Source organism: Myodes glareolus, chromosome 9 (assembly GCF_982192425.1).
Source record: "Myodes glareolus chromosome 9, mMyoGla1.1, whole genome shotgun sequence".
Taxonomy (NCBI): Eukaryota; Metazoa; Chordata; class Mammalia; order Rodentia; family Cricetidae; genus Myodes; species Myodes glareolus.
The window spans coordinates 106,585,441-106,613,294 of NC_142034.1; the positions used below are offsets into that span (position 1 = coordinate 106,585,441).

Sequence of the window (27,854 nt, forward strand, 5' to 3'; positions counted from 1 at the left end):
AGGAAGAAAACAGAGTCACGGAGAAGCCATGGATCCTCTGCCTGAGATGGACGCTGGTTAGAATCTCTGGTAAGCCACTGCCACATGTCAATACACAGATTAACGGAGATGGGTTAAACTAATATGTAAGAGATAGTCAATAAGAAGTTAGAGTTAATGGCCAAGCAGTGTTTTAATTAATACAGCTTCTGTGTGGTTATTTCAGGTGTAAGCTAACTGGGTGGCCGGGACAAGCAAGCAGGCCTCCTCCTTACAATAGAGCTCCAGCAACTTTTTGTTTTTGAGACAGGGTCTCACTATATAGCCTAAGCTATTCTAGAACTTGCTTTGTAGCCCAAGACAGCCTTAAATTTGAGATTTTATTGCCTTTTCTGAGTACTGGGATTACAGGTATGTGCCACTATGACTACTTTAAAAAAATGGTACTGGAGGGGATCAGCAAGGTACAATACACATGCATGAAAATACCATAATGAAACCCATTATTTTGTACATTTGCCAAAAAAAAAATATAAAAAGGTAACAGAAGCCGGGTGGTGTTGGCGCACACCTTTAATCCCAGCACTAGGGAGGCAGAGGCAGGTGGATCTCTATGAGTTCAAGGTCAGCCTGGTCTACAAGAGCTAGTTCCAGGACAGGCTCCAAAGCTACAGAGAAACCCTGTCTGGAAAAGAAAAAACTACATTTCTCTATAATCTATCCCAGAAGGCAATTATGAATAGCATTCATTCGTAGTGACAGACAGTCACTCACCAAGGCAGGATCATCATGTTTGTAGAGTGTCACTGCAGGAACGGCTGGCAAACCTAGCCACGGGCCAGGAGTCAGTGTCATGCTATCACATTTGGTTGCGGCCTACCAAGAAGAGAGGTTTGTTCATTAGGTAACCAGAGGACATGAAAACACTGTCCCTCCTGTAGTTGTGAAAACTATGGAAATCCACCAGAGACTGAACAGACTAAGCTCCTTCTTATCACCACCAATATTCACCAATATTCAATAAACCAACAACATACCAGCACAGATGAGGAGACATAACCTAGAGCCAATGTTGCCAGATTCACGCTGTAAGAAAAAGCACCAGTCTAAGAACAAATTAGTTAATGTTACTTATTTCCTAAGCAGGTACTCTACAAGAGAAGGAACCAACTGTGCTGTCATAAGGCAATATGAGACCATCTCCACCTGTGTCTTTTGTTTCATTTGCATTCATTAAAGCAAAAGATGGGAACTACAAATTCTAACGTTTCAAAATACACTTTTAATAGGAACATGCTTCAGGGGCTATCTCTGCTTATTTAGGACGATGCACACACTATTCTATATCTTCTATGGCCACTCTTCCTCAGTCACTGTTCTCTTTGTAGAGGTGAGGTAAAAGGATCCTTATCTTAGACAGTGTAGTGACATGGAAATCTGGCTGCCCTGCACCTGCTCCTTCTCTCCCTGAAGACACCCTGGGCCCTTCTGTCAAATCACCCTATCACCTTTACCAAACTATGAGCTCAGGTGGAGTCACTTACCTACTTTAGATGTGTTCAAAACACCTCAACTATCAGAGGAACTCATGGAACATGAAGTTGGAAAGGTGGTTAGGATTTCTGCAGTTACTTTTTACCATAATAGGAAATGTCTCTCCATGAGCCAAAATATAGGAAATAAAGTCAAGTGAAGTGGAGAGGAGTGTATGGAATTCTGGCTGACACGATGCTTGGCGCCAGTCCTAATACAGGTCTTTTCAGATGTACAAAGCTCAGATGTACAAAGCAATAAAATCTCCTTTTCATTTAGTCAGTTTTGGTAATTTTGTCATTTGTAATCTAAGCCTTTAATGATAAATATCATTGGTCTGGGTGTCCACTCTCCATGAAGACCAACATGGAATTGACCTTACCAATACTTACCCTTCAACATGAAGCCAGATGTCATACTGCTCACAGAGCTCCTTCAGACGTCCAATCTTGTCTGTGTGTCCAACTCCTGCCGATCCTGTAAAATACACAGGAGCACTAAAAAGCAGACCAGTGCCTTCTGACTCCTCACAGCACTGCACCCCGACCTTGAAATCTTCCTTGTGGAATAACTTCAAATTAACATTTGTGAGTTGGTTGGTGTAGGTTTTGAAAAATGTGCCTCCTTCTTTGTAAGTATTTAATTTTAAACTGAAGTTATGCATGGTCCTTTTCAATCACTAGACTTGCTAAGTCATGGGAAACTGCCAAGTCTGCCATCAAGACTGTGGAACTGCCAATTTATGCCTACATTCTATCAGCATTCTCTTTAGAAACTTCAAAGCTCTGTCCATAAGTGCTACTTTCTTTTTCAGAATACATCTTGTCAGTGTGAATTATTTTACACTTACTATTCTAGGTAGACTACTTTTGTTGACATTTGTTCAAGATATTCTTTCTCACTGATTTACCTCCACATCCTGAGTTATTTTGATTTAGGTGTCTCTTTTATAAAAATGTAACATGAGTCTGGATTTTTATCACACAGGTTAGGTTCTTTGTTATTATAAAAGATATATTTTGTAAACTACTTAAACATAAATCAAAGATTTGGAGCTCATTTCTCAGTAATTTGCTCTATAGACTTTACTGAGCACACTCCTTTTCAGACAGAACTTAAGTAAAACATGCAGTCATGTATTCCTCAAATGTCCTGAATTTTCAGTTAATAAAAGCCCAACTAGTAAGAACTTCTACATCCTCACCATGGTCTTAACAAACCCATCTTTTTAAAAAGAGGTAATGTAGGCTGGCAGTGTAGCTTATTTGGTAGAGTGTTTGCTTAGCATACGGAGAATTGTATAACAGCTCCCTAGCACCATATAAAGTAGGCACAGTGGCACATGCTTGTAATCCTAGCACTAAGACCAAAAGTTAAGGGTCATCCTTGGCTACCAGAGTTAAAGGCCAGCATGAGATACGTGGTTTTTGTATCTGAAAAAGGGGTTGGAAAACTAGGAAGATGGTCAAGTAAAGTGCCTGTCCCACAGCATGAAGACCTGACTTCAATCCCAGAACTCACGTTTTTAAAAGACCACACATGATGGCAGCACATCCCAGTGGGAGGCAGAGATAGGCAGATACTTGGGTCCTGATGGCCAGGCAGCCTAGAATTACCTGAAGCTACAGGCCAGTGAAAGACCCTTTCTAAACAAAGATTGTGCACACCACACACACACTAACACAAACTCCCCCCTTCCAGGGTCTTACTATGCAACCCTGTCCAGAGCTCAGTATCAGGTTGGCCTCAAACTCACACAGTGCTGGGATCAAAGGTGTGTGACACTATTTGACATGTCCCAAACTTAAGAAATAAATACCTTTTATTTATTCTTCAAAATTTGGTTCTGTTTTTTGAGACAGGGTCTCTGTACACCAGGCATTGCTATGTACTTGCTATGTATACCAGGCCTCCAGTACCAGGATTACTGTCATGTATACCACACATTTAGGTTACTAAATTAAACACTTGACTGTAATATTTCTATTCAGATGCAAGTACAGAGCTGTGTTTAGTGACCGGGTCACTCTCAGAGTACTTTCATATTTTTGGTATTGTCTGTTTTGGGGGCATGTATTCAGGGGAGAAATGGGTCACAATGGGAGGTCACCTAGTCACATGTTAATACAATCTTAGTCTATAAAGTGACTGAATATGAGTCAATTTGTGCTTCTTTTTATTTTTTTAAAGATTTACTTATTTATTATGTATACAGTGTTCTGTCTGTCTGTATGCTTGCTGGCCAGAAGAGAGCACCAGATCTCATTACAGATGGCTGTGAGCCACCATGTGGTTGCTGGGAATTGAACTCAGGACCCTGGAAGAGCAGTCAGTGCTCTTAACCTCTGAGTCATCTCTCCAGCCCCTCTGTGCTTCTCTTTAAATATATAGTAAGGTGAGTCAGGCAGGAAGCAACAGTTTTCCAATGGCAATAAGGTGGATATTTAAGTGTTTTTTTTTTGTAGGAGTCTCGATTAAAACATAATTCATCTGAAATAAGCCCATTATCATAAATGCATAGTTCAGCCAGGCAGTGGTGGCATCTTTAATCCCAGCACTCAGGAGGCAGAGGCAGACGGATAACTATGAGTTCAAGGCCAGCGTGGTCTACAGAGCAGAGCAAGTTCTAGGACAGCTAAGGCTGTTACACAGAGAAACCCTCTCAAAAAACAAAAACAAAAACAAAACAAAACAAAACAAAAAAGGAAAGTATAGCTCAGTGAAAACTGATTAATGTGTAACTAAGTCCCAATCAATACTATTTCTCTTACCTTAAAAGTCCCTTCCTCATTGTAGCCACTCTCCTTCTAACTCACGACCCAGGAACCCTGACTTGTTCCTGCCACTCAAGTCTTCTTTCCTAAGGTGTCCAATCAATGCATACTGCATGCAACACTTTGTGCATCAGCATGCCTTTGAAACTCTTCCACACCGCAGTACACATCAACACTTCATACTTACTGATTAGTGTTTTACTATAGGCATAGGCCCTGATTTGCTCATCTACTCACCATGTGAAAAACTTTCAAGTTATCTTGTTAACGAGCAAACACATGCATAGACATTTTTGTGTGTGGAGATCATTTCATTTCTCTTTAATAAACCACAGTAGTGGGATGAGTGAATTACAGGGATTTGCATTTGGCTCTCTGAGAAATAACTCAAGGGATTTACAGAATGGCTGCAATATTTTATATTTCAATGTTGTGTAACAGTCTCTTCTCTTCTATCCTTCAGAGAAGCTCCTTAAGCAAAAAGGTAAACCACTCAAAAGAGCGTCGGGGAAATCCCTGAAACTGACATGATTCACTAGGCCCTTCCCTGCCAGAGTAAGCATTTAAAGTTGAGAATGACCTCTCCTTGGACCTGGAAACCTCTCTAGAGTCAAGTCTCCTGAAAACCCTAAAATGGCTCCTTTGATTAAGATATTTACTTCCCTGCTCCCATATCCACCCTTCCTCCATCACACCCATCCCATTCCAAGCTCTCTCCATTCTCCCCTTCTCCCTTCTCTCTACCCATCTCCCTTTACATCCACCCCCTCACACCCCGTGCACCCAAGTTTTGCCTGGCAATCTTGTCTACTTCCAATATCCAGGAGGATAACTATAGGTCCAAGGAGAGGTCCCCAGATTGTTCCTTGGGCAGCAGAGGAGAGGGTGCCTGAACTGGCCTTGTCCCATAGTCACACTGATGAATATCTTGCATATCACCACAGAACCTTCATCTGGCGATGGATGGAGATAGAGACAGAGACCCACACTGGAGCACTGGACTGAGCTCCCAAGGTCCAAATGAGGAGCAGAAGGAGGGAGAACATGAGCAAGGAAGTCAGGACCACGAGGGGTGCATCCACCCACTGAGACGGTGGGACTCACCAAGGCAAGCTGGACTGGGAATGATGGAGCATGTGATCAAACTGGACACTCTGAATGTGGCTGGCAATGAAGGCTGACTGAGAAGCCAAGGACAATGGCACTGGGTTTTGATTCTACTGCATGGACTGACTTTGTGGGAGCCTCGTTTGTTTGGATGCTCACCTTCCTAGACCTGGATGGAGGGGGGAGGACCTTGGACTTCCCACGGGGCAGGGAACCCTGACTGCTCTTAGGACTTGGGAGGAAGGGGAAGGTGGGGAGGGGGAGGGAAAAGGGAGGCAGGGAGGAGGTGGAAAATTTTAATAAATAAATAAATTAATTAATTAAAAATAAAAGTCCAGTAGAATTCTGTGCTAAAAGAAACATACAAACAAAGTTGAGAGTGTCTCTCAGAAAAGCAGAGCCAAACTGCAAAAGAAGACTCAGGCAAGTAAAACAGCAAAGATGTCTCTACCACAAGCCACCTGGAAGAGGTTTAGCTCAGCTGGGGCTCCTGTAAAGGACAGACCTGTGATGATTCACATTACAGAAACCAAAAAGCAACACATGCTTCTAACATGTAAGTCCCTAACTTATATAGGCTGTACCCTAGCAGCCCATATCATTTTCCCCCACAGACATTGAAGACTATTCTTAAATTTACTGACCTTGTAAAATTTGCTGTTCTTGCAAAATAACAGGCCTTAAGGCTAACTGCTATTTCTGTTTTTGTAATCAAATCAACTTGTTCATTCTACTCAAAAGGAGGACAACAGCAAGACATATATGTTAAAATAAGACCCTGCCTATACATAGGCAGAATACATGTAATCTTGTGAGGGTTGTCTTCATAAACCCTGAGCTGATATGGATAGCTGCTGCGTCGGAAGTGCACTCTTGGTTGAAGCCCTGGTGCTATGATCATCTAGCACCAGTATTTTTTTTTTTTTTCGCTTTGTTTTGCTTGCTTTTGGGTTTTTGAAACAGGGTTTCTCTGTGTAGCCTTGTTATCCTGGGACTCAAACTATAGACAAAGCTAGTCTTCAACTCAGAGATCCACCTGCCTCTGCCTCCCAAGTGCTGGGACTGAGTGCACCACCACCATGCCTCAGCACCTTTAGAAAAGCCTCTTCTTATTAAAATTGATCGATGGTCACTGTGAATCTGAGTGACCCCAGATCCATAACCTGTTGAACTGTTTGCAGGCTGTGCAGTGTGTTCTAAGTTCCTAGCTTTGTGAGCTGTTATCCATGCTGGGATGGGCTTTGGTGATGGAGCCATCTTTGAATCATTTCTGCCCCTGTCACTAACCCTAATCAGTTTGGACTTTGATGATTCCTGTACCTTGATCTGTAGTGGGATCCTTATCTGGGGTGAGTAGACATGTGTGTTTTGTCTCCCCAGGAAAACTTTTGTCACATACCCTACCAGGAATGTATGTAGCTGCTTGATCCTTATCAGCATTAGGCACTTTCTGCCCCAGCAGTGGGTCTGAGCCAGGATCTTAGGCATAGCAGACAAACATTCCATTACATCTCAAGCTCTCACATGGTTTTACTTAATAAAGACTGTCTAGCCCTGAACTCAATATACAATCTTGAACTTCAAACTGTTTGCCTATACCTCCAGAATGCTGAAATTACAGCACATGCCACCCACATTTGGTTCACTTATACCTAAGGATCAAACCCAGGGCTTTGAACACACTAACAAGCACTCTACAACTCACTGAACTACACTCCAGACCTTACTGTGGTTTCTCCATTTAGTCCAGACTGACCCTGACTTTTGATCTTCACGCATTAGCCTCTGAAGTGCTGGGATTACAAACTAAGATCTAAGTGTGTACCAACATATGCAGCTGAACTGTATTATTTTAATGCTAGTGATATCAAACATCTTTTCAAGTATTTATATGCCCTTTGGTAAAGTATCCATCCAAATGCAGTTCATTTTAAAGCTGTCTCTCACCTTATTGCAATGGGGCCCCGACCTTAGCACAACTGACTCCATGATGAATGTGCCATTCAGACAGTAAAACACAGCATGTAGATAGTACCAACTGCCAAAACTAGAACAAAGACCTAACCCATCAAAGTCCATATAGTTCTGGGAAAGTCTCTAAATGTACAAACCTTGCTTTTTTAGCTTCTATAGTTTTGCTTCCGGTTAACTGTTCTTTTAACTAAAATAGGCTAATCCAGAACATGATTTTTATGCTTAAAGGCTCATCCCAATAAAGGTGAGAAAGGTGAGCTATACTAGGATCCTGAACATCCAGTGTAGTTTCTGGTTGGCTAATTAAGACTTTCTATTGGCTTAAACCCATGACCTAGCAGTCTTCTCTGGTGAATACCCTACAATAAGCACTACTGAACTGCAACATAACTTTACATATTTTAGATATAAGTCATTTGCCCAAAAAAAGTGTTTTGAAATACTTCTTCCAGCCTACCACTTGCTTTTCATTTCTTCTTTGTTTGTGTTTTGTTTTTGTTTTTCAAGACAAGGTTTCTCTGTGAAACAGCCTTGGGTGTTCTGCAACTCACTTTGTAAACAGGTTGGCCTGGAACTCAAAGAGATCTGCCCATCTCTGCCTTCTGAGTGTAGTGCTGGGATTAAAGGTGTGAGGTTCCATGCTGCTTTTCATTTCTTTTTTTTTTTTTTTTTTTTTTTGATTTTTCGAGACAGGGTTTCTCTGTAGTTTTTGGTGCCTGTCCTGGAACTAGCTCTTGTAGACCAGGCTGGCCTCGAACTCACAGGGATTCGCCTGCCTCTGCCTCCCGAGTGCTGGGATTAAAGGCGTGCGCCACCACCGCCCGGCTGCTTTTCATTTCTTAATAGGGCCTTTTATTTTTGTTTGTTTGAGACGGAGTCTATTATGTAGCTATAGCTTGCTATGCAAACCAGGCCAGCCTTAAACACCTCTAGTGTTGGAATTAAAGTCATATACCACCATAACAGCGCCAAAGGTCTTCTCAAACAACAAAAGCTTCTTGTTGCTGGGGACTGGTTCTGGGGCCTTGTACTTGCCTAGCACAAGCTGTACTAAATGGTATCCCAAATCAAGTTTTTATTATTATTTTTTGGTTTTGTATGTTTTGAGGTCAGACCTTGCCATGCAGCCTTGGCTGTCCTGGAACTTGATATGCAGAGATTGTGAAAAGGCTTTTTTTTAGGGAGAAATGACTTAGAGACACAGTCTATAGTACATTTGAGCTTTCTTAAACTTCTTTCAGAAATATGCTATACTTTTAAGTGCACAGATATTACACATATTTTTAAAATTTACTCATGAATTTTCTTAAAAATTTTTATTAGCCGGGCTGGAGAGATGGCTCAGAGGTTAAGAGCACTGGTTGTTCTTCCAGAGGACCTGGGTTCAATTCCCAGCACCCACATGACAGCGAACAACTGTCTGTAACTTCAGTTTCTGGGGATCTGATACCTTCACACCAATCCACACAAAATAAAGTTAAATTAAAAAAAATTTATTAGCCTTTGTATAAACATGTGAGATGTGGGGGGGGGCATACACATTCCATGGTACGTATGTGGAAGCCAGAGGATAACTTTGTGGAGTTGGTCCTCTCTTTCTACCTTTCTGTGAGTTTAGGGAATTATCAGGTATACTGGCTTTGTGGGTCAACTTGACACATGTTAGAGTCATCAGAGGAAGGAGCCTCACTTGAGGAAATGCCTTAATGATATCCAGCAGCAGGGTATTTTCTCAATTAGTGATCAATGGACGAGGGCTCAGCCCATGCTGGGGGGGCCATCCTTGCACTGCTAGTCCTGTTGGACTAGAAGTCCAAACATCAGGGAGGAGTTGCTCCAGACACCACTCACACAACCACAATTGATGCAAAACAAGAGGATTTTTATTCTGTCGTGACAGGGCCCTTCAGGTTCGGGATATGAAGGACCTCCGATAGCTGTTACATTCCATCTTTTAAAACAAAAGCCACAGACACAAGGGGGGAACCTGAAGATTGTTTTCCAACTTACTGGATTGGCTTATTTAAAAGGTCACTAGCAGTGATTGGTCTATTCCAGGGCAGGAGAACAGCTGCGTGGTCAGGTGAGATAAGGGGAGCATCTGTGGCCTTCCTGACCTTGTTCTAGTGACTAAATCAATACATCAGGAACTGAGTCAACATCTGTGGGTTGTCTTTGCCTCAATTCCCAGAATGGAGTTATGTTTGAAGATTATTCACAGGGACACAGGAGGATGAGCAGTCCAGCATGTGTGTGTGGGTGACTGTCCAGTTTCCAAATGCTAAGAGGCTTTAGAAAATGTCTTTAGAGCTGAGAGGCCTCAGAAATGCATTTAGAGTCTTTCAGTCCTGGGTTCTATAAGAAGGCGAACTGAATAAACCATAGGATGCCAGCCGGTAAGCAGCTCCCTCCATGGCTTCCGCATAAGATCCTGTATCCAGGTTCCTGCCCTGACTTCCTTCAGCGATGAAGGAAGTAATGCTGAAGTATAAGCCAAATAAATCCTTTCTTCCCCAACTTGACTTTTGGTCACGGTATTCTGTTACAGCAATAGAAGCCCTAACTAAGACATCAGGTATACATCGCCAGGCTGTAAGCATCTGTCCCTGCTAAGCCATATTGCTGCCCCATTTTTATGCTTTTTAATGCTATTATAAAAGACATTTTAAATTCAATTTCTTATTTATTACATTTATTTTGTGTGTATGTGTAGACACACATGTCACAGAGTGTAATGAAGTCAGAGAACAACTTACAGGGCTTTGTTCTTTCACCATGAGGTGAAACTCAGGTTATTTGATTTGGTGGCAAGCATCTTTAACAACTGAGCCATCTTTTTGGCCTTAAATTCAATTTCTAATTGTTTATTGCTAAATAGAAATCTAGAAACCTTATTAGGTTCATGAATCAGTTCCAGGAGTTTTTCTTTAGTTTCCTTAAGAGTGTGTCACTCCTCGATGGGGCCTGGTGTTTTCTTCTTACAAGGCCAACGCAGGATTACTATGAATTCCTGGCCAGCCTAGGCTAAAGAACTGAGACTTCATCTTGATAAAACACTACAAACAAGACCCTGTCTCTTCAGCCAAGCACTCAGTGCCCTTGTACATACTAGGGTATGATACCTACCAGCACTTGCAACAAGCAGCAAGGGCAGTCTTCCTCTTTCTATGTCATCTTTGATCAGTTTCTCAAGAAAGGCAATATCCTAGGACCAACAAACAAACCACAGAAATGTGAGCCAATCAGTATATAAAGTATACACTGAAAAATTACGACTTTGTGTGTGTGTGGGGGGGGGGTGTAGACATGCACATGCATGTATGGATGGATGGATACTAGAGCACATTTGTGTATGGAGGCCAAAGGTCCACCTCAGCACTGTTCCTCAAGAGCAGTTGTTTTGAGACAGGGTCTCTCACTGACCTCTCATAGCAAAGCCCAGGGATTAACCTATGGTGAGATTTTGTTTGTGTTTTAACAAATAAAGCTTGCCTGAAAGTGCAGAACTAAGCCACTAGAGGCCAGGGAGTGGTGGCACACACCTTTAACCCCAGAACTCAGGAGACAGAGGCAAAAGGTTCTCTGTTAGTTCAAGGTCACCCTGAGATATGCAAGATTGAATCTGTCTGAAAGAGAAACAGAGCTCGCACCTTTAATGCCAGCACTAGGGAGGTGGAGACAGGAGCGATATGGCTGGGCAGAGAGAGAGGAATATAAAGTGGGAGGAGACAGAAGCTCAGATGTAGCTTGAGGTTTGGTGGAGACAGATGAGTCTGGAGATGCAGTCTGAGGACAGGACTGCCCTTTTTGTCTGAACTTTCTACTGGCTACCTGTACTGCTTCTCTAATATCTCAGCTTTCACCCCCTAATATCTGACTCTGGGTTTTTATTAAGATCAGTTAGAATTTGTGCTGCATCAACCTGACTCCACCTCTCCAGCAATAGGTTTGATTACAAGCATGAACCTCTATACCTGGCCTGAATTCTGGTTGTTTTGAGACAGTGTCTCACTATATGACTCTAGCTGGCCTGAAACTTGCTTGTAAACCAGGTTTGCTTTGAACTCATAGAGATCCACCTGCTCTGCTGCTCAAGTGCTGGGATTAAGAGTGAGAGGACTAAAGACATGTGCCAACACACTCGGCTAAATACCTTATTTTTAAAACCCACAACTACAATATTAGCGAATTTTTTCAATGTGAGTTCTGGGGATTGAACTCAGGTTTTCATGTCTTCTCCGGAAGCACTTTACCAATTAAGCCATTTGCCCACGCACCCAGCAGGCTCATGCAATCCAGGCTGGCCTTGAAGTTCTCATTCTGTTCCACCTCATCACAGTGTGCAGCATGTTTGGTTTTATGTGATACTATGGCTCACTCCCAGGGCTCTATGCATGTTAGAAAGAGCTCCACCTAAGCTAATGCCCAATGAAAAATTATGAATACTAAAAGCACAGATGATTCAAAATAAATAACTCAAATAAGATTTTATTTTCATGTTAGGATAACCATTTACTCTTGAATTTCAGACTTAAAACATAAAAATACATTCAGTCTTATTAACATATATAAGAAAAATATTTTAAAACCTCTGTATGCTATCAGGACAAAATGCATATTAGAAGCACTCAAAAAACATTATAGTTTTCTTGTGATTTACAGAATTGAGAGTTCTGAACTCTTTTATTTTATTTGAGGCAGGATACAGCCCTGCTGATCTGGAAATTCACTTGCCTCTGGCTCACTAGTGCTGGGATTAAAGGTATGTGCCACCACCCCTCGCTTGAATTCCCCTGTTTAAAAGACTACTCCTAGAATATTAATAAGTGTTCACCTGAATGACATTTACAACCTTTCCAAGAAGAGACCTTAACCTTTCTTTGATATCACTGAGTGATTTATTTTCTCCCATTATTAATATTAAAGATTCCAAAGTATTCCTCCTATAGAAATTTCATAGTATTCAAAATTTTTTGTTGTTGGGCTTTTTTTTTTTGAGACAGGGTTTTTCTATGTAGCTTTGATGCCTGTCCTGGAACTAGCTCTTGTAGACCAGGCTGGCTTTGAACTCACAGAGATCTGCCTGCCTATGCCACCTGAGTGCTGGGATTAAAGGTGTGTGCCACCACTGCCCAGAATATTCAAATTTTTATTAACAATTTTTGCTTTCCATAATTATAGACAACAAAATAAATTTTTCTTATAGACTAATTAGAAAAATTAAAAGAGATTAAAGGGCCGAGCAATGGTGGCATATGCCTTTAATCACAGCATTTGGGAAGCAGAGGCAGGCAGATCACTGTGAGTTCGAGGCCAGCCTGGTCTACAAGAGCTAGTTCCAGTACAGGCTCCAAAACTACAGAGAAACCCTGTCTTGAAAATCCAGAGAGAGAGAGAGAGAGAGAGAGAGAGAGAGAGAGAGAGAGGAAGAAGAAGAGGAGGAAGAGGAAGAAGAAGAGGAGGAAGAGGAGGAGGAGGAGGAGAGAGATAAAAGGTAAAAACTGTACATATGCAAGATCAATACTCCTAGTGTTAAACATTTGCATTTAAAGAAAATACTCTGTCATTCCCACAGAAACAGACAAGAAAACTATTTTGAAAATTGAAACGAAGAATCTCAGAGTTTATCCCTTCTCTTCTGTCTTCAGTATCAAGATGTTTATCTTACATGGGTAAAAAATGATCACAACTCAACCCTAAGATTACATTGAAGGACTTCATTTCAAAATCTGTCTATTCACATTGCAGGAAGATCACAATTCTGAAGTCAGCCTGGGCTTCCCAGGAAGATCTTAACAAATCAAAAAATGAAAGAAGATCTGCCCACTCATCTCAAATCCAGATAGTAGTGATGACTAGCTAGAACTCTGAGCACTTAGGATGAATGATGATGAGAGGCTGGAAAGAGCACATTCTCAGCATACAAGGGGCCCAAATACCAAACAACCTCCCTCCCATCACCCCAAGAGAAGCAGGTGATGAAGTAGTACACGACTCCTTTAGAGCGGCACCGGCCAGCTTTCACTCAAATACAAGTGTACACTGCACCACAATGGGAGAACTGAAACAACTAACAGGTTAGTAATTATCTGGAGGCCAGCAAACAGAACCTCAGATAAAAGAAAGAAATGGTTTCAAAAATCTAATTCTATTATTACCATAGAAACCCCAAACCAAGTACTCACCATCTGATGCTGAGATCCAAACATAGTGTTACAGGGCACACGACACAAGCAGGGCAGGGGTAAGCCAAGCTGCAAGAAGAAACACACTATTTACTTATAATGGTGAGAGACTGAACAACAAAGACAAGCCAAAATTATTCTTTAAAAACAGAATCTCAGTGAGGCATAATAGAGTATGTCTGTTATCTTATTTCTGAGGCTGGAGATCACATGTGTGAAGTCAGCTTGGGCTACACCATTAGACCCTACCTTTAAAATTTAAAAGAAAAGCCTGGGTGGTGGTGGTGCACGCCTTTAATCCCAGCACTTGGGAGGTAGAGGCAGGCGAATCTCTGTGAGTTTGAGGCCATCCTGTGATGTGGGATTCCCCTCTGTATGCTGTGAATATCATCGGTTAATAAAGAAACTGTCTTGGGCCTGCACAGGGAATGGGGGCGGGGAACTAAACTGAATGTTGGGAGAAAGAAGGAGGAGTTAGGAAGAAGCCATGAAGTTGCCACTGGAGACAGACATGCTGAAACTTTGCTGGTAGTCCACGACCTCATATTGATGCACAGATTAATGGAGATGGGTTAAATTAAAATGTAAAAGCTAGCCAATAAGAAGCTAGAGCTAATGGGCCAAGCAGTGATTTAATTAATACAGTTTCTGTGTGGTTATTTTGAGAGTCTGGGCAGCTGGGAAACAAAGTTGGGTATGGTGGCTCACATCTGGGCAATCCTTCTGCCTCTATTTTCTAAGTTCTAGAATTACAGGTGTACACCAACAAGCCCAGTGAGACTGTCTCAAAAAGGGCTAAGGAAGCTGGGGGGTGGTGGCGCACGCCTTTACTCCCAGAACTCGGGAGGCAGAGGCAGGCGAACTCTGAGTTCGAGGCCAGCCTGGTGTACAAAGTGAGTTCCAGGACAATTAGGACTGTTACACAGAGAAACCCTGTCTCAAAGAGGGGAAAAAGGGGGAGGGGGCTAAGGAAGAGGCATAGGTAAGTACAAGAGAAAGAGAGACTGACTTTCATGGACAACAAGTTCAATTTACAGTATCACCAACAGAAAAAATAACATTTTAAGTGAAAATGCCTTCTGTAAACTACAACTTTATCACTACTAATGGTTTCATATATATCCTTTTGAACATTTGGTAACTGTAAATACACAATTTAGGTAAATCTGGTTTTCTAGGTATAAAAACTTGAAGAACCGCGAAAACATGATATACTCCTGTTATAAAAGCAACTAAATTCAACCAGGTGGTGGTGGCACACACTTTTAATCCTGGCACGCAGGAAGCAGAAGCAGGCGGATCTCTGTGAGTTCGAGGCCAGCCTGGTCTACAAGAGCTAGTTCCAGAACAGGCCCCAAAGCTACAGAGAAACCCTGTCTTGAAAAACAAAAACAAAAAAAGCAACTAAACTCAATAGAACCATGTAAATACAGCTACATCCCATTTGATAGAGTATAGGACAATATAAAGTATTGGTTGTCTTTAGGTACTCAAAATCACTGAAATTTATCTATTACACATTATTTCTAAATTCAGTAACTTTTGTGGGGGGAGTTCTCTACATAACAGCTCTGGCTGTTCTGAAACTTGCTCTGTAGATCAGGCTGGCCTTGAACTCACAGAGATCTCCCTGCCTCTGCTTCTGAGTGCTAGAATTAAAGGCATGCACCATCGCTGCCTGGCTAATAACATTTATTTTGAGATATAGCAACACTATACAGTCTAGGCTAGTATAATTTTTCTTCTTTTTATTTTTTGATTGATGGGGGCATATGTTGTCTCCTTTTCCTTGCTGAGGCAGCATCTCTTTTCTGGTTTGTGTCCTGATATTTCCTCCAGGTTAATTAGCCTCTGGACAATTCTCCTGTCTCCAGATCCCATCTCACCATGGGAATTCTGGGATTACACAAGAATGCCAGTTATCAGGCTTTCTTATATGAACTCTAGTGAACAAACCACCCTGCTAGCCCACAGTGCTGTATTGTTTGTATAACAAAAAAAGCATATAAATAACCTTTTTTTCTCAACTTGACAAACAGCAGCTGGAAAAATGCATCTACATGTTTGAAATGTTTAAAAAATGGAGGGGTTTGAGAGATGGCTCAGTGGTTACAAATACTTGCTAAGGATATGAGTTTGGTTCCCAGCACCCACATCAGATAGCTTACGAACACCTGCAACTCAGCTCCAGACCTCCACAGATACCAGTATACATGTGATATGCACTTACAGATAGACATACATACATAAAAAAACATCTTTTTTAAAAAGTTTAAGAGGTTGGGTAGTAGTGGTGCATACCTTCAATCCCGGCACTTGGAAGGCAGAGGTAGGTGGATCTCTGTGTGTTCAAGACCAGTCTGGTCTACAAAGTGAATTCCAGGACAGTTAGGACTGTTACACAGAAAAAGCCTGTCGCAACACCCACCCCCCACATACACACACACACACAAAAAAAGAATAAAAAAAGAAAGAAAACCCAAACAAACAAAAACGGTCTAAAAAAATAAAGCATTGCTGGGCAGTGGTGGTGCACGCCTTTAATCCCAGCACTCAGGAGGCAGAGGCAGGTAGATCTCTGTGAGTCCGAGGTCAGCCTGGTCTACAAGAGCTAGTTCCAAGGCAGGCTCCAAAGCTACAGAGAAACCCTGTCTCGAAAACCAGAAATAAAATAAAGCATTGGGGTTGCAGGTGTAGCTCAGTGTGTACAGACCTTGCTGAGCAAGTGTGAAGCCTTGGGTTTGAGCTCTAGAAGTATAAAGCAAAAACAAGCCATAATGTGGGATTCCCCTTTGTATGCTGTAAATGTGTTTTGTTACTATTAGTTAATAAAGAAGCTGCTTTGGGCCTGTGGCAGCTCAGAATAGAGCAAGACAGGAATTCCAAGCAGAGATAGAGGGAAAAAAGAAGGCGGAGTCAGAGAGACACCATGTAGCTGCTGAGACAGACGCCAGAGCCTTACTAGTAAACCACAAGCCTCCTGGCAACACAGAGAATAATAGAAACGGGTTAATTTAAGATGTAAGAGTTAGTTAATAAGAAGCTAATAGGTCAAGCAATGTTATTATTAATATAGTTTCTGTGTAATTATTTCGGGTCTGGGAAGCCAGGAAACAAACGAGCAACCTCTGCCTACAAAGCCACATGACAACTTGGTTAAAATATCTATCTTTGGGGGATGGAGCTATGGGTCAGGTATGAAGAGCACTTAGTGATCTGTGTTTGGTTCCTGACAGTCATACTGAGATGTTCACAATCACTTGTAATACCAACTCTAGGGCATGTGATGCCCTCTTTTGGTGTCTGTAGGAACCTGCATAAATGTAATGCAGATACAAATGTGTATGCATATACACATACACTCAAATAAAAATAAAATAGTATGCATTTATCTTTGGGACTGGGGAGATGGCTTAGAGGCAAAGCACTTGCTACACAAATGTAAGGACTACAGTTTGAGTCCCCAGAAACTTATGTAAATGCCAGGTGGGAGTAGTCATTCACTTGTAATTCTAGTTCTGGAAAGCAGAGTCAGGGAATCTGCTCTGGATTTGACTAAGAGACCCTGACTCAATGAATGAGAAGAATATTTGAGGCTGACTCCTTGACACCAACCCTGAGCCTCCATGAATACAAATGTACCTACTCCACACAGACATATAAAAATACGCACACATATACACATGAAGAAATGGGGGTGTTAACAACAACCACCACTTGTTTTTTATATTACCTGATTACAGAGGTATTGGCCCAGGCCAGGTCTAGCAGCAGCACTAAGATATATGACAGGCTTTTTGTTATATAACACGTCGAATCCATCCACTACAAAGTCTTCATAGCGAGAATGAATGGCAAGCCTACAGATCTTGGCAAGTCCTTCTCTCTCTTCCTCATGGAAGTAAGTGCATCCATTTTCATACCTATTAAGAGATCTCATATGTTAATGTACTATTTTTTAATTTTCAAAAAGGTTTTGCTTTTATGTATGTTTGTCTGCATGTATGTATGTGCACCACATGTGTGTAGTGTCCAAAGAGGTCAGAAGAGTCATCGGATCCCAAGATGGGTTGCTGGGAATCAAACCTAGGTTTTTCTAGAAGAGCAGCCAGTGCTCTCTTCACTAGTCAGCCACCTCTCCAGCTGCATATTAATATACTCCTATTTCTAGTAGTATAAAATCATGAAAGCAATTCTTTTCTCATAGACACTACTCCTACATGAGGCAGAGGGGACACAGTGAGGAACCCCTTTCCCTTTCATTTTCATTGTCTTGCTACTCACTGTAGTTGCAGGTTATAAGGGAGAGAAGTAAAGACCCAGCATCCATACCTAGCTCCAGAAACAAAATAGCAGAAATTATAGAAAGAAAGACTAAAGTCCCCAGAAATAAGAGCCTGAAGATAATGGCTCTCCCTTGTTCCATGTGAAGGCTAGTGCCAAAGACTGACATGACAGTTAGGAGTTTCAGCATGAAGAAGAAGAAAGAAGAAAGAAAAATGAGGAGGAGGAGGAGAGGAGGAGGAGGAAGAAGAAGAAGAAGAAGAGGAGGAAGAAAGAAGAAGAAGGAGGAGGAGGAGGAGAAAGAGGAGGAGGAAGAGGAAGAAAGAAGAAAGAAGAAGAAAGAAGAAGGAGGAGGAAGAGGAGGCGGCAAAACCTAGTATGGAGAAGTTAAGCAACTGTTCCAAAGAGTCAAATCCATATGAAGCACCATGGAAACACTGCTCACAATGCATGTCTGATTCTGGCTCACCCTTATCAGGAATTAAAACCTTGCAAAGCTGACTGGCATGACTGGCTGACTGACCTGCATGGCAGCTCCTAACTATCTGGAACTCTAGTTTCAGGGGATTTGATGTCCTTTTTTGGCCTCCTTGGACACTGTACACATGTGGTGCATACTCACACATGCAGTCAAAATACACATACATGTTAAAAAAAAAGTAGAGCTAGGTGTTGTGTCACCTGGGAGGAAGAGGCAGGCAGATCTCCGGGAGTTTGAAGCCAGATTGGTCTACACAGCAGGTTTCAGGACAGCCAGGCTACATAGATACCCCGTCACAAACAAACAAGTAAACCCAAAATTAAACAAACAAACACATCTCCCTCATAATGCCTTTACCAGTAAATAAATGAATCCTTAAAAAACAACTGCAACAAAATCTAGCTCATAACACCTTTACCTGAAAATCCGGCGTAGCCATAAGGTAGTGTCTGAAAGTATTCTGGTTGTAAGTTTTCTCAGCTTCTCTTTGTCCAGAGTTGAAATATAAGCACCCAGACTATGACCCAACAAAGCCATGTGACCTTGTTCTCCAATATTCTGGATTCTGTTAATCAAAATCATTGGAGTATTAATAACTGATTATCACCAAAGCATAGAAAAGGAAATAAAATTTAAACAGTATTTCACAGAAATTTGGCAGACTTTCAATTCACTTCATGTCGTATAGAGAAATTCAGAAAACAATGTGTATGAGGTGATGAAAATTTCGAAAGAAAAATACTTTTAAAATTGAGTTCTGAAAGATAAATATCCTCCTCTTTACTGACAATACAAACTGTTCTTAAATTCTGTTAAAATATAGTTAAGTATCAGCCTTAAGAGCTATAGAGGAGGGTGGGGAAGATGGCTCAGAAGTGTAAGAGCAGTAGCTACTCTTACAGAGGACCTAAGTTCTGTTTCCAGCACTCACATGGTGGGTCACAAGCAATGTGTAATTCCTATCCCAAGGGATTCAACATACTCTTCTCGTCTCTAAAGGCATCAGGCACACAAGTGGTGCACAGATATACAGGCAGGCAAAAATCCATACACCAAAAATGATGATGATGAGCTGCAGAGGGAGGGTACCATAGCTCAGTTGTGGGGTGCTAGCCTACATGGACTACATATGTGTACATATGTAGCACACACTCACACAGACACATAAACATAAATAACTTTTTTAAGTCTTAAAAAGTCTGTTTTTTTAACAACTTTTAAAAAAGGTTCTGAGGCTTGAACTTGAGACCTTGCCCATGTGAGGTAAGTGTTCTACCACTGAGCTACAAATAAGTATCAAATAAGTCTTAAAACATACAAAAAGACATAATCTAGTTCGTAAGAAAAATATTATGCTGAAATACCAAACCTTATATTTCTCACTCACTTATCAAAGACCCATAAGTCTGTTAGCACCATTGCAGCAAAGGTGTGGGGAAAGTATTCTCACACACTGCTGGTGAGTCTCTGGACTGGCTTATCTCCTAGGAGCACTGGGCTCTACGAAATTAAAAATGCAATCATGCATTATCTGCATCCCCAAACACGTGGCCAATGCAAGAAATGACATATGCTTAAAGTTATGGCTGCAATGTTTATATCAGTAAAACAGGAACATGAGGCAAATTCCATTTATAAATTTCTATCTATTCAAAGTAAAATAAAATTGCTCTTAGCAAAGTAAAGCCCCTTGTATGATATGCGATGAACCAAGTCCTAAGTGAAAAAACAATCAGGACACTTAGACAGTATTTAAGTGCTGGATGGGGTGTGGTTGTATACACAAACACATAAAATACCTGTGGAAGAAAAATAAACTGGTCATCGTCTATGGCCACAAAAGAGACTATGTAGAAAGGCCTGTGTGTGTGTGTGTGTGTTTCAGTACTGGGATTGAACTTAGGGTACATACATGCTACCACAGAAAACTATTTTTGTATACTCTTTCTTATCTTCTCAGTTATATTCTGCTATGTTTTTGGTCTTGTTATGCAGCCCTACAGTGGCTTCAAACTTGTGACCCCCTTGCTTTTGACTCCAGAATGCTAGGATTACAGATGTATACTACCATGCCTAGTTTATCTTCTGTCTTTTAAACTACTACTGATAGAAAAAAAAATTGAAGAAGGCTAATCAATTTAACTGTAGTAATTCTTAGCAGGTTAAAGAATAAATGAAAAAAGCACATGGAAGTGCCATGTCTTTCTAGTACCTAACATCATAAAAATGTCGGGCTCTACTCTTTTTTTTTGTTGTTTGTTTGTTTGTTTTTGTTTTTTCGAGACAGGGTTTCTCTGTAGCTTTGGAGCCTGTCCTGGAACTCGCTCTGTGGACCAGGCTGGCCTTGAACTCAGAGAGATGAGTGCTGGGATTGAAGGCATGCACCATCACCACCAGGCTCAATGTAACTCGTAGTGAAATTATTACTCAATGAAATTTCCTTCTTGAGCCACTTATGAGAACAGAATCAAGAACAGATTGTTTTTCCCTCAGACAGTGTTTCTCTGTGTAGCCCTGGCTGTCCTGTAATTTGCTCTGTAGCCCAGGCTGGCTTCTAACTCAGAGATCCGCTTGCCACACTTCCCAAGTGCTGGGAAGTGCCACTACCACTTAGCCACGAACAAACTTCCAAAGATAAACTGCCAGCACTGCAGCATTACCGGGCGCTCTGGGGCTCCTCGTCTTCATCTCCATGCATCAGATTCTGAACTAACTGGAGGATGCTCACCATATCTTGTCCACTGCAGAACAAAGAGTTAGGTGGGTGAAAAGAATGCATATGTATGCCCCTCCCTCCATTTCCCAACCATTTCCCTCACTGAAACTAAGTTGAAGATGTTTTTTGTTTTTTCCTTTTTAACATATGGAAGCTAGCCACAAGACAAAGAATGCTAGGAGCAGTTTATACATTTTCAACAACACGTAAATTATATAACTTTACTTATTTTTTTTTTACTTTTTTTTAACTTTACTTATTTTTTGACCAAATTGTAAGTTTTATTTTTGAAAATATTTCCAGTCTTGCTCTAGCTGTATTTCTATAATAGATCATTTCATTCTTGAAAAGCAGAGAATATTTAATAAGTATAAGAGCCAGTCTTTGTAAGCCGGGTGGTGGCGGTGGCGCACACCTTTATTCCCAGCACTTGGGATGCAGAGGCAGGTGGATCTCTGTGAGTTGAAGGACAGCCTCATCTACAAGTGCTAGTTCCAGGACAGGCTCCAAAGCTACAGACAGCTACCCTGTCTGAGGAAAAAAACTGGAAAAAAAAAAGAGCCAGTCTTTGTAAAATGCTAGAAGGCCATAAAACAACCAGAAATTCTCTATTGACAAGACTCTGGAGTCTGGTCCACTTGAATGAACAGCCTTAAACATGCAATCATTTATTTCCAACTCTTATCCAAGTTGGAAAATTTGAGATCTGCTTAGAGTCTAAATAAGGTCTAAATAGAGTCTAATAGACAAGACATGCTCATTATATGAGATGGAAACAGGATAAAAATGTCAATGACTACAACAGTATGAAATCGCAGGCAATTTATGGTGTATAAAATGTAAAAATATAAGAATAGTACTGATAAAAATTTTATCCTTTGGAGGGATATATAGTGAGGAGTGGTAAAGAAGCTCTTTGCCTAGCATGTATGAACTCTAGGTTCAATCCCAAAGACCACAAAAATAGTAGCAAAAAGTAAAAGAAGCGCCATCAAAACAATGCTCTAAACTCATCTCACCCAAGGTGCTAATCTGAAATGCTCTGATCCTTTTAACACTGAAGAGGTGGGGGAAGGGTGGAGAAGCTGAAGCTCACTTGGCTGCTATCTGTGGGACCTTGAGTGGGAGGAGATCCAAAGTGGCTGAGCCCAAGAGTTATAGAATGGAGAAACATAAACAGACAGTGCCCATAAAGCACTTACTAGCTTCAAATACTAGACATTAACATTATTAACTATAGATACTCCTGATCACTGTTACAGTGTTTTTAATGTGCTGCCCGTCTGAGAATTCCAGATGTTCTTAGGAGGTCTAGAGAAATTTTTGTGTAATTAGGAAAATAAACAAGTCCTTGTCCCTTCACACCTGCGACAGGAGATGGGATCTATTTCCTATTCTGAGTGGTAAAAGCTCTACAGGACTTCAAATCATCAGGACTCATGCTACAAGCAGGAACAACTGAAAACATGACACCTGGGAGTGTTAGGCATGATATTTGCTGTATGGTGTGATAACTTCCTCAATGCTTTCTTTTGTAATCTTGTACAATTTATATTCAGGTCAAAGAACAGTTCTAGGGAGTTGTACTGTTGACCTATGTGCAGTTTCCTGGTTATAAAAGAAAAATGGTTTGTCTCAAGGAAGCTGGGCTGGGATTTTAATTGCAGATCATCTGCTAGCATCCTGTGATAATGACAGCCAGGTATTTCTTTTTCACAAGTAGTTCAAACCACAAGGAGTTGATAAATTTGCTTTAATTAAATTTGCTTTAATTTAATTAATCACTCCAGCAATGATTAAAGCTGACATTTTCCTTTCATTTACTATAGTATGTGTTTTACATTTTTGTTTTGTTTTTGAGACAAAGGTATCTTATGTAGCTCTGGCTGTACTGGAACTCCATATGTAGACAAGTTTGGCCTTGAACTCAGAGATCTGCCTGCCTTTGTCTTCTGGGATTAAAGGCATATACCACTGCCTGGCTCATTTACTAGTAACTGTACCAAATTAAAATACCTCCCACAATATAATTCAGTCTACAAGAAAGATTACAGGTTTCAAGAATGAACTAGTTTGCTATGCCAGTTATAGTTATGAATTCATGAATGGTTTTTGACCATGGGATATAGTTCTGAAAGGGAGCCAGGTATGGTGGGATGCCCGTAATCTAGTACTCAGAAGGTTGAGACCAGAAGACTGTCCAATTCTGAGGGAGAATGAAGCTATTATCACCATAGCCAGTTTTCTAATGTCCTACTGAGTAACCACTTAAATTACTTGGTACTCATTCAAAGTAAACTTGTAAGAAAATAACAGTAAAGTAAAATTTTGGTTTAAGAAAAACGTATATCCTAACTAAAGGTATTGATCCTCATTGCCACCTACCTGCCTTGGAGTGGCCCTGGAATGTCCTCTGATACTGGCTTCTTTCCATTTTCCTCTTCTATTCTTCTGGTTTAAAGGAAAGAAAGAGTTGACTGTATGTTTAACCAATCAAGTTTCTAACATATGAGCATGCTCATATGTTACTTTATACATGTTACATGTGACTTTACCTAAAACATTCAGAGACTGATGAAGATTTTTAACACATTCACTTCATCTCCCTAGAACCCAGAGACACTTGAGAGTTTCAGGAAAAGAACGTGAAAACAACCACTTCAACAACAGCTTGGCCAGTTGATCCTCATGTGACATCTATACTGAGAAGTATTTAAATATTAAAATTAACGCACTCCATAAACAAAATTCTAAAGTGGCAGAACTGAAAGGTCCTTCCTAAAATTTCAAAATCCTTTCATTGCAAAGCACCTTCTACCCAGTATCTGTACCTTTAAAGTCAACAGAATCTGACATCCTAGAGATGGAGATGGTTGTTACAGGAAGAAACTAGAACCACCAGATTCAAAACTGGCTGGACACACTCAACCAGTGTGGCCCACATACTCACCTCTGACTGTTCTCCAGCATCCGCATCACCTCTTTCAAGTTTTTTCCCATTTCAGCTAATGTAGGATCTGCTATCTAAGAAATAAACCAAAAAGGCAAAATTTTAACATTCCTTTATTATTACTTTTTATTTATTCTAAAAAAAAAATCTTTTTCTGTAGCTTAGGCTATCCTAGAACTCATGGCAATTCTCTTTCCTCAGTGCTGGAATTACCACATGAGCTACCACATCTAACTTGGTTACATAATTCATTCAGAAAAATCAAAGGCAAGTGCACTTCCCTTGGATTTATTTGTTTGGTTTGTTTTTCGAGATGGGGTTTTTCTGTGTAACAGCCCTAGCTGTCCTGGAACTAGCTCTTGTAGACCAGCCTGGCCTTGAACTCACAAAGATCCGCCTGCCTCCTGCTAACTCCAGTTATCACAACACTCTGGCTTCCTAAACAAGACCTGAAGAAGTACAACAGCGATAGACATGCTAAATCTTATAGGGTCCCACCCACATACAGGCAACTAAGGAGTCCTGAGAGCATAAGAAATAGTTCTCTCCAGGATGTGCCCCTATTTGGTTATCTACTACCAAGTGGTCAACTCTGAAATCACAAACATACAAATTACACTAAACAGACTGAGCAGGTTGTATAGGGGAAATGATGCAAATACATTTCAACTTACAAGTAATAAATAATAACATGGAAAGCAAGAAATCACAGGAAACCAAGAAGAGGGAGATGCTATCTTTCCTTTGACTTCAACAATGATTTTTGTTGTGTTCTAAATAATTACATTACAACCATATTGCAGATAAGGGGCCATAATTTTCAGGGGGAATAGAGAAGGGAAGGGTTAGAGGGAGGAAAAGTAAGGGGAGAAAATGATGAAATTATATTCTAATTTTTAAAAAAGATTAATTAAAAATGACATGATCACAATCTGAAGAATATCAACACCCATTATAAACCAGAATTAGAATTGCCCCCTCTTGTGAGTTCAGCTCTGGTAATCTTATGTAAACCAGGGATAGGAATTTCAAACTTCAGGGCCACAAAACTGGAACTCAAGTTGGGCAGTGGTGGTGTGCGCCTTTGGTCCCAACAGGAGGAGGCAGAGGCAAGTCTGTGAGTTCAAGGACAGCCTGGTCCACAGAGCAAGTTTCAGAACAGCCAAAGCTACACAGAGAAACCTTGTCTCGAAAAGCAAACAAATAATCCCCCCCACAAAAGAACCCCAAACCAAACAAACAAAGCAAAACCCTGGAACTCAAAACCAGTCTCCCTCATTTCCTCCCTTCTCCTCCCCAACCCTCACCCTACCCTGGTTGCTTTAGAAGATAGTTTCTTTCTATACTACTCAGACTGGCATCACAACTTTCAGTCCTACCTTAGTCCCGCAGAGTACCTGGAAACAGGCATGCACCACCATGTTCAACTTCACTTCGTGTATATTACACTATAAGTCTGTGATTTGTTCCAGCAGCCACAGGAAACTAATCTGCCCATAAGCCAGAAAATGATGATTCTTGGTGTGGGAGAATTGTCTGTAATCTGTCAATCATGTTTTAAATAAACGCTGATTGGCCAGGCAGGAGGTGTAGGCGGGAAAACCAGACAGGAAGTGGAAATGATGCAAGGATTGCAGGAGAATTCTGGGGAGGAGAAAGTTGATTCCTCCCTCTCCTGCCCAGACCACCAAAGCAGCAGGATGTAAGCTGCCCCACTGAAAAAGGTACTGAACCACATGGCTAACATAGATCAGAAAAATGGGTTAATCAAGATGAGTTAGCTAATAAGTAGCCTGACCTAAAAGGCCAATCAGCTTTATAACTTGCAGAGATTTCAGTGTGGTTGATTTTCTCTGGGGCCTGCCGGCTGTGGGGTACCAGGCGGGGACAGAAAACACAAACAAGCAGGGCCCTACATGTTACAGATTCTGTCTAGAAAAAGCTAGTCTAAGTGGTGGTCTCTAGAACATGGAAGTGGGAAGATGAGCCTTGGTCAGAGTGGGCATCTCTGTTCCTGTCTATTCCTTTTAGATGGTAGTACCATGTGTGTACATTTAACTCCCTCCAAAGAGAAATGAAACAAAAGTATTTTTAATTCTTAAAAAATTAAATTTATGGGGCTGGAGAGATGGCTCTGCAGTTAAGAGCATTGCCTGCTTTTCCAAAGGTCCTGAGTTCAATTCCCAGCAACCACATGGTGGCTCACAACCATCTATAATGAGGCCTGGCCTTCAGGCATACATGCAAACAGAATATTGTATACATAATAAATAAATATTAAAAAAATAAATTTATTTTAACTATGCCTCATTTACGGCAATTAAAATTTTTAATTAAAATGCAATTACATAACTTTGCCACTTCCTCCAACCTCGATATGCCCCCCCACTTCTCCCTAACACCCTCAAATTCAAGTCCTCTTTCTTAAACTTATTGTTACACAAACATTATATATATATATATACACATATATATATATATTCGAATAAGCATATAAAGTTAACCTGCTGAGTTCAAGATTTATTTATTTAATTTTTCTTTTTTGGTTTTTTAAGACAGGGTTTCCTTTAGCTTTGGAACCTGTCCTGAAACTCACTCTATAGAACAGGCTAGCCTCGAACTCACAGAGATTCACCCGCTTCTGCCTCCCTAATGCTGGGATTAAAGGTGTGCACCACCACTGCCTAGCGCCAAGATTTATTTTATTATTTAGCTATGTGTGAATGTACACATTATGTGTATATGGGTGGCCAGAGTCCAGAATAAGGAATTAAATCTCCCAGAGCTGGAGTTAAAGGTAGTTGTGAGCTACTTGATGGAGGTGCTGGGTATTGGATTTAGGTCCTCTCTACATCTCTCCAGCCCCAAGTTATTGATTCCTATTGAATTAAAATGCACAAGGGTCTGTGAGATGGCTCAGCAGTTAAAGTACTTTCTACAAAGGCAGATGACCTAAGTTTGATCTCTAGCACCCACATGATGAAGGAAAAAACTGACCTAAGTTGTCTTCTGAGCTACATACACAATAATTAACAATAAAAACTCCACACATCTCTCTTTCTTCTTAATCTCCATAGTAGTTTTTAGCGATAAAAGTCTAGCAGTCTCAACTGCTATACAGTATGAGTTGTTCTGTATTTACAGAAACTCCTTTATCAATGTAGTTCTTGAAGGACTTGCATTTCTCTTCATACTGCTTTCTGTACCTACACATCTTCCACAGCAAGTCTGCAATGTCATCTATCACATTTAGTAGTCCTACATTACCTCCTCAAATCTATTACGCTCTATTCAATTTACCAATATCAGAATCATAAAATGTTAAATTTTAGATAAAACCTTAGGAGTCTAGTCCACAGTTCTTGTAAGCCTTACAACAAATGGGAAGCAGGCTAGATAGATGTGCAATCCCAGAACTAGGGAAGCTGTGACAGGACGATCACCTTGAGTTTGAGGATAGCTTGAGCTATAAAGTGAGACACTGTCTTAAACAAACCAGAGATGACTCACGAGATAAGACACTTGCATGGCAAATGTGAAAATGTGCATTCAAATGTCAAGTTTGAATTCCTAGAACCCATATAAAGGCAGACGTAGCTGTGAAGCTATAATACCCATTTCTATAGCAAGCTGGTAGATAGAAAAAGGAGAATACCCAGAAGTTTGCAGGCCAGCTAGCCATAGCCTACCATATCATCTCAAAGTGGAAAGAGAAGACCAACATCCGAGCTGTCCTCTGCCCCATGTGCACAATGAATGTATGAACACGTATCACATTGACACAGACACATAAAATCAACCATCAGTCGAGCAGTGGTGGTGCACGCCTTTAACCCCAGCACTTGGGAGGCAGAGTCAGGCAGATCTCTGT

At 40.9% G+C, this 27,854-nt stretch overlaps 1 protein-coding gene and 1 long non-coding RNA gene across 5 annotated transcripts in view; one reads left to right on the forward strand and one right to left on the reverse strand.

Moving 5' to 3' along the window:
* Window positions 1-5,641, forward strand: LOC125399710 (uncharacterized). The gene is made up of 3 exons (XR_007231758.2): window positions 1-69; window positions 4,750-4,841; window positions 5,231-5,641. It is a non-coding gene; the product is annotated as an uncharacterized LOC125399710 (long non-coding RNA).
* Pdxdc1 (pyridoxal dependent decarboxylase domain containing 1) overlaps window positions 1-27,854 on the reverse strand; it is a 61,177-nt gene that overhangs the window by 21,710 nt on the left and 11,613 nt on the right. Inside the window, exons 2-11 of one of the 4 annotated variants that reach the window (XM_048433249.3) lie at window positions 23,984-24,057; window positions 23,419-23,484; window positions 20,978-21,058; window positions 18,736-18,882; window positions 17,286-17,475; window positions 13,553-13,621; window positions 10,494-10,572; window positions 1,905-1,989; window positions 1,017-1,065; window positions 754-855 (exon numbers count right to left, since the gene is read on the reverse strand). In XM_048433249.3, the coding sequence (XP_048289206.1) occupies window positions 754-855; window positions 1,017-1,065; window positions 1,905-1,989; window positions 10,494-10,572; window positions 13,553-13,621; window positions 17,286-17,475; window positions 18,736-18,882; window positions 20,978-21,058; window positions 23,419-23,484; window positions 23,984-24,057 (942 nt within the window). The remainder of the gene's footprint in view (window positions 1-753; window positions 856-1,016; window positions 1,066-1,904; window positions 1,990-10,493; window positions 10,573-13,552; window positions 13,622-17,285; window positions 17,476-18,735; window positions 18,883-20,977; window positions 21,059-23,418; window positions 23,485-23,983; window positions 24,058-27,854) is intronic. The other 3 variants (XM_048433250.3, XM_048433252.3, XM_048433251.3) reach the window with 3 other exon arrangements.